Source organism: Aedes aegypti, chromosome 3, assembly GCF_002204515.2.
Source record: "Aedes aegypti strain LVP_AGWG chromosome 3, AaegL5.0 Primary Assembly, whole genome shotgun sequence".
In the NCBI taxonomy this organism is placed as follows: domain Eukaryota; kingdom Metazoa; phylum Arthropoda; class Insecta; order Diptera; family Culicidae; genus Aedes; species Aedes aegypti.
In genome coordinates, this window is record NC_035109.1 from 298,620,338 (window position 1) to 298,626,958 (window position 6,621).

Consider the following 6,621-nt stretch of genomic DNA (forward strand, 5'->3'; position numbering starts at 1 on the left):
AGTGGTTCCCCAAGACAGTTCAATGTTAGTAAACAAGTAGTCGTTTCGGGACAAACATTCTAGAATGGCGAAAACAATTGTGTGGGGGAAAATGTGTTTAATACTATATTATGCTGATTTAAACAGACACAAAGTTGCAAACGCTTGAAATATCACATTCTGAACGAAAACGTTTTTTTATGGTGAGCCTCGAAAACAGTATGATAGAAAGGAAAACTATTATTGACACAATTTGGCCAAAGTGGGTAATTACTCTTGAGTTTGATGCTCACTACAAAAACATGGCTACTTAGCAGTGGGCTGGATTGATGCGCATGCATTAGCCGGTTTGTATTCGGTGGGTGCTGTTTAGTGTGCTTTTTTTTTCGTTCGGTGAAGGCTTACAAAAAATGCGTATCAAAACAGCAAGGTTGACTGCTTAGTGCGCTTACTGGAAAGAATCTTCCGACATGGGGTGACGATCAAGAGTCAAGGTGAACAAAAATCGCCAATGTTTGGGTCTTTTCCAGCATATTCAATGCATAGTTCTGTGCAATAATTGTAAAATTATTTGTGAAAGTTTTAGATATTAAACCTAATTCGTAAAATATCTTTGAAAAAGTTCTATGTGTTTTCAGTCATAGTTTGTTTTTAACTAACATGCCATATTTCCTTCACTTTCCATCTCTTCCAGGTCCAGGGCGAACAACCGGCTCGCACAGCCCCCCTGACGCAGACGGCCACCGCCAGAGGCGCCACAGCCTACCAGGCATTCAAATTGAACCCATCGGCCATCCAGGCCATTCCCGGAGCGCAGCATGTCCAGTACCGTGGTCTAGTGGGAACCATCACAACCATCACCCGGCAGGAGGGCTTCCGCACACTGTACAATGGCTTGTCGGCGGGACTGCAGCGACAGATGTGCTTCTCGTCGATCAGACTGGGCTTGTATGATACGGTTAAGGAATTCTACGGAACTATCTTCAAAGGTTGGTACTTTTAACCTGTTTCGGTCCGGGTTTAAAGTCCGGGTTTAAAGTTTAATTAAAAAATCATCCTGAATTTAATTTTCAACCGATTTTTTCTGAACAGTTTAGTTGCATCTACATCTACAGATCTGTTTTCGAGGAAAAATATTTAACGTTTAAGAATCCGGCATCGTAATCATATTCTTCTTCTTCTTGGCATCACGTCCTCACTGAGACAGAGCCTGCTTCTCAGCTTAGTGTAGGGGAAGGGGTGGTAAAATGAACACCTTAAGGAAATCATCTTGTTTCTGATAGAAATACAAGGAATTTGTATAGTTATTTCGCACAATATCAAAAATAGGGATGTAATCTAAAGCAGCGACATGGATTCAAACTAAAATAGATAAATTTTCACATATTTTCATCGCTATCAAAAAGCGATGCAAATGTTCATTTTACCTGCACTATGTGGGTAAAATGAACTGCTGTGTGTGGTAAAATGAACACCATGCAAAAAACGTGAGCAAAACGAATATTTCTGAAAATTTTCATTGCCCCACCGAAAATACATCCATTAATGATTGTAACCCATTCAAAAAGAATTCTAAAGGTATCAGATTTGACATCATATCACAACGATATTCACCTCACTGAAAAACCTTAAGTCTCCCGAGCTAAAAGTTACGTCAGTTCTAATTTTCAAACGTGGTTTTCTAAAATCTTAGTTTTTGTTGATATTTTCACTTCAATTGACCTACGTATCAACTTGAGCACTCAGATTTATGCTCTAAATCGTCCGTGCGTGATAAAAAATCATCGAAGTTTGTTTTTTTCTCGGTAAAAGGCACGGTGTTCATTTTACCACCCCTGTTCATTTTACCACCACTTCCCCTACAGAGCTTTCTTTGCCAAATATGCCATTTTCGCATGCGTATATCGTGTGGCAGGAACGATGATGTTCTCTATGCCCAGGGAAGCCAAGGAAATTACCATTAAGAAAAGATCCTGGACGGACCGGGAATCGAACACAGACGCCTCCACCATAGCCTTGCTAGGCATGGTTTTGGCCCCATCGTCGTCATTAAAAATTCGTTTTTTTTTGTCAAAACTAAAAATTATTCAATGGAAAAGTGTTCACTGTGTTTCGGTTGGAGAATAGAATACAGTGAACACATTTTCGTGTAAATTTTCTTGATTTTGAACGAAAATACTGGTCTTGAAAATTCTGAAATCAATGGCGGATCCTGCGCCCTTAAGGGGTCATTTGGACTTTGAGGTTAGAGCTATAAAGAGGATCTCCTGGAGGTCAGATCGGGTCAAAAATCGATCAACCTATTTTAAAATGGATGAACATTTTTGAATTCCATCGCAAATGTGGTCGACTGTATTTTACTTGAAGCAAAAGTCATGTTTATTTTATTTTATTTTATTGATGTACAAGGGGGTCAGGGGCCAAGTCTCCAGCATAAGTTTGAATACTCACACCGTCCATAATACACAGAGGGGGTTTTGGAGTTTGGGAAGTAGGCAACGCAACATCTTTGACCAGAAGGTTCTTTAAGTTTTGCTTCTACTCTTGACTTCCAATACACGTATGAATGATGCAAGGTCAAAAGAATATGAATCAGTCATACATATAGCGGTAGTGAAGTGTTTTGCCTAAGGATATGGGAAAGGAGGGATTTTGGGTGATGTTTTTTTAAATAGCTCTGTGGAACAAGTTGGTTATTAGTTAAAAATTTAGGTGATTTTATTCACCTTGCAATCAGTAATAAGAATATTTACCGATAAATGATACTTATCTTTTCTCGGCCAATACGCTGCCATGTCTTTCCTCTCGGATGATTTTGTTGTAATGGCGTGATAGATATGAAAACAAGGATAAAGAGAGAAGAAATGTTAGTGATTGTTACATGCTTTACTGCTGCATTGGCCTACAATGAAATCATACAAAATTCGCTCTTTGAATTCAATCAATCAATTGATAACAATCCCCATGCAGCTTACGAGAAACTCCATGGCAATGATCACTGTACGCCAAGTGCGGCATTCAGGACATCTCAACAATACTGATGACGAACAACAAAAAATGAATCCAAAAGAGCGAAAACCTCAATGTTTCAATGTAGGACAATTCAGCTTTAATGCATGTGAGAAGTTCTTGGTGATATTCTCACAACGGCCATTCAGAATGGTTCTACGGATGTAGATAAAAGATCAGTATGATAAAATTAACGCGACGGCATGTTAGTAAGCTCAGAATGACTATTGTATTTGCAACTGTTAATTTAGATAGTTAAGCTAAGGGTTGGTTATTGTATATAACTTGTTAGATAAGCAGAAGTAAAGCACGAACTCGAAGTAATGACCTTCCATCCCATCTTCAAGTGCTCCCCACATGCACAACACTTCATTCTGGCACTTTAGAACGGGTGCACGACGTTAGGCATAAATACGTTAGGCATAAGGACGTTAGGCATAAGTACGATAGGCATAAATACGATAGGCATAATGGACGTTTGGCATAATGGATGTTTGGCATAATGGACATTAGGCATAATGAACGATAGGCATAATTCTCAAAATAAAAAAATGAGATTATTTGTGTGAAAAGTGAGCTGACTTTTTTGGTAATTGTGGAGGGCTTCAAAGATCAAAATTGTGTCCCTTGAAATACGATTGACTTGCAGTCGTCCCATAGTTGTGAATCCTTTGAGGTCAATTTCTAGGACAAAAGTTGATAAAATTATTAGCATGGAAATGCTGTTAATTGCCTTCATTAGCTTTGTAGTAACTTCCCATAGAGTAGAGCCATGCTGGAGGTATTTTATTTCAGTTTCAAGTCGAGGATCCTTTGCCATGAAGTGCAAACGTGTCCATGTGTCGTGCACAAATAAGAATGTAAAATGGCTACATTGGCAAAGCAAACATTTGGTTAATAACTGTGGAAGTGCTCCTAGAACACAAAGCTAAGAGCTTGGGTTAGGGAGTAATGCCAAGAATATGAATGATGCTGTAACTGCTGCTCATCTTTTGAGTTAGGTCGTACACATTTTATTGACAAATTTTTCATCAGAGATTATCTCTTCTTTAAATTGGAGGCTGTTCTTTATAGTTAAACTGTCGACAAAATTATTGTAGTTAGTGCTGCTAATGTTCATATCAGATTTTTTTTCTTCTTTTATAATTAAACTGTTCTTTCGAGACGTACTTATTCAAAAATTAATATCACTATTGCTTTTAATACTTCCATCATACATTTTCCCTTCTTTGGATCATAGGCTGTTCTTTATACCTATACGGTCAATTTAATGACTGTAAGAAAGGGACGAGCAGACTCGGAGTGGGAATGTTACGCTCTTATTGGCGTCACACTACTAGAATATTATTGTTGAAGATTATATCGCCTATCGTAACATGAATTTTTTGACTCTAGATTGCTGTCTACAAGTTAATTATTTGAATTATAAGTAATAATAATTATATGGAAGATTTCCCTTCTTTAGAATTAACGCAATTATGTAAGAGAAATGTAAGAAATGGTATAAACTCACCAAACTAAACATCTCTAGAAATAAATAACACTTGCACATTGCAAATAAAAATAAATACTTACAAAAATGGATTGAACTGGACTTTAGAATGATAACAATGACCATGATAATAATCTTCTTCCATATCTTGCGATAATCGATTCATTGTCAAATTTCATAACACCGGAAATTGCATTTTATAATCAACCAATTAACCCACCCCCTCGTAACGCTTTTTGTGTGAATTTTCCACACTTTTTAAGAGCTGTTACATCTTAAAGCACCCACCCACCCCCATCAACGTAATGGCATTTTAAAATGGACCCGAATAATTTTCGATATGAGAAGAGTTTTTGAATTATATACACGCAAGTTATTTTATGCCAAACGTCCATTATGCCTAACGTATTTTATGCCTAACGTCCATTATGCCTAACGTCCATTATGCCTAACATACTTATGCCTAACGTCCTTATGCCTAACTTCTTTATGCCTAATGGGGTATACTCCTTTAGAACGTCCATGTTGTAACTTGTTCACACAAGAAATCTGCCTCGACCGAGTTGGCAGAACGCGCCCATACCCCTTTCTGAACCAAAGGACAGGGTACTTGAAGCAAAAGTCATGTTGTAGTTAAATTGAATGATCAGAGTCAGGCTTTGAATACGCTAGATTGAAATAAATCAGTGGTTTGAAACCCTTTCCTCCTAACGTGAGAGATTGCTCTAAGCGGGATCGCATTCCCGCCGGGAAAAATTTCCCGACGGTCGCGAATTTCTCAAGAAAAAAATCAAAATCAAAAAAAATCTTCCAGGATATCCTTCAGAGATTTCTAAAGAAATGTTACGACTGTCTTGAAAATAGGAACTTAAGAGGCCTTTTACCTGACAAAATAGAGCCGACGCAGACAGGAACCAGAAAGAGACCAAATAGGAACCAAGAAAACGAAAATAAACCTAACAGGAATCAGGAGATAACATTTGTTCAGAAAATCTTTACAGACACTTCTTTAAGAAATTTGAAAGATACTGTTCTTGGCATTCCTCATGACATTACGACAAGTATTACTGCTCGTATTTCGGTATGTATTTTTCATTGCTTTCTCCAGGAGTTGAATACTTTCGAATGTTCTTTTAACGATAACTACAGATGTTATCTCAGAGATTCCATAAGGAATTCTTCCAAATATTCTTGCAGAAATTTATCAAGAAAGCCCAAAATCCTCCAAAAAATTATCCAATGATCCTACCATCCTTTTCTCTAGGACCTCCCCAAGATTCTCGTTCAGAACACTTGCAAGAATTTAACCAGTATTTTCTCAAGGGATTTTCAAAGATTTCCTACAAAATTGTCGTTCCAGATTTCATTACGATTTCAATCAGAAATGCCTTTGTGAGAATACCTTCAGGAATTACTCCAAAGATACCTCCAAAAATTTCTTCCAGAATTATGTTGAGTAACTTCTTCCACAGTCATTTTTGCAGGGATATCTCCAGGAAAAGATCAAGATTTTTGTTTAGAAATCAATGGAGATTTTTTAATTCGGGCGGTATTTCAGGAATAACAATCCTTAAGTAACATCTGATAAAAATCGGATGAATTCTTGTAGAAATTCATAGGAAAATGCCAGGAACTAAAATAATTGGCGCAAAAACTGTTAGATCTTCCAGGAAACATCTCTGAACAAATTTCTTTAAAAACTCTGGAATGAACCTTTGTTTCTTGGAATAACTCCTGTAGGAATCTTTGGGAGATTTAATAGAGATAATTGGGAGATAAATATAGATATCGGAACGTAAAATACCAAGATATATAGATACTTTAAACTGGAGAGTCGATTCAGCAGGATTAATATTGTTAAATGATTTTAATTGAAAACATAATTCGATGAGTGTAAATTTCTTGGACGGGGAATTTCCCTCCTTCATTGGATCAAATTGTGTCCTAAGGAGGAACTTCCCCCGTGTTCAAAATCACTGACTAGAGTATAAAAGACTACAATCGCGAAATTTTCAGTCGATCAAAGTAGATTGATCGATTTTTGACCCGATCTGACACATGAGACACCCTCTTTAACTTTGAACTAAAAGTCCAAACGATCCCTTAATTATTTTTCCTAAAAAAAGATATAAAGATGCACC

General features: G+C 37.2%; 1 protein-coding gene across 1 annotated transcript in view; it reads left to right on the plus strand.

Moving 5' to 3' along the window:
• LOC5568694 (mitochondrial uncoupling protein 2) overlaps window positions 1-6,621 on the plus strand; it is a 29,753-nt gene that overhangs the window by 22,216 nt on the left and 916 nt on the right. Inside the window, exon 3 of the mRNA XM_001652466.2 lies at window positions 674-968. Within this exon, the coding sequence (XP_001652516.1) occupies window positions 674-968 (295 nt within the window). The remainder of the gene's footprint in view (window positions 1-673; window positions 969-6,621) is intronic.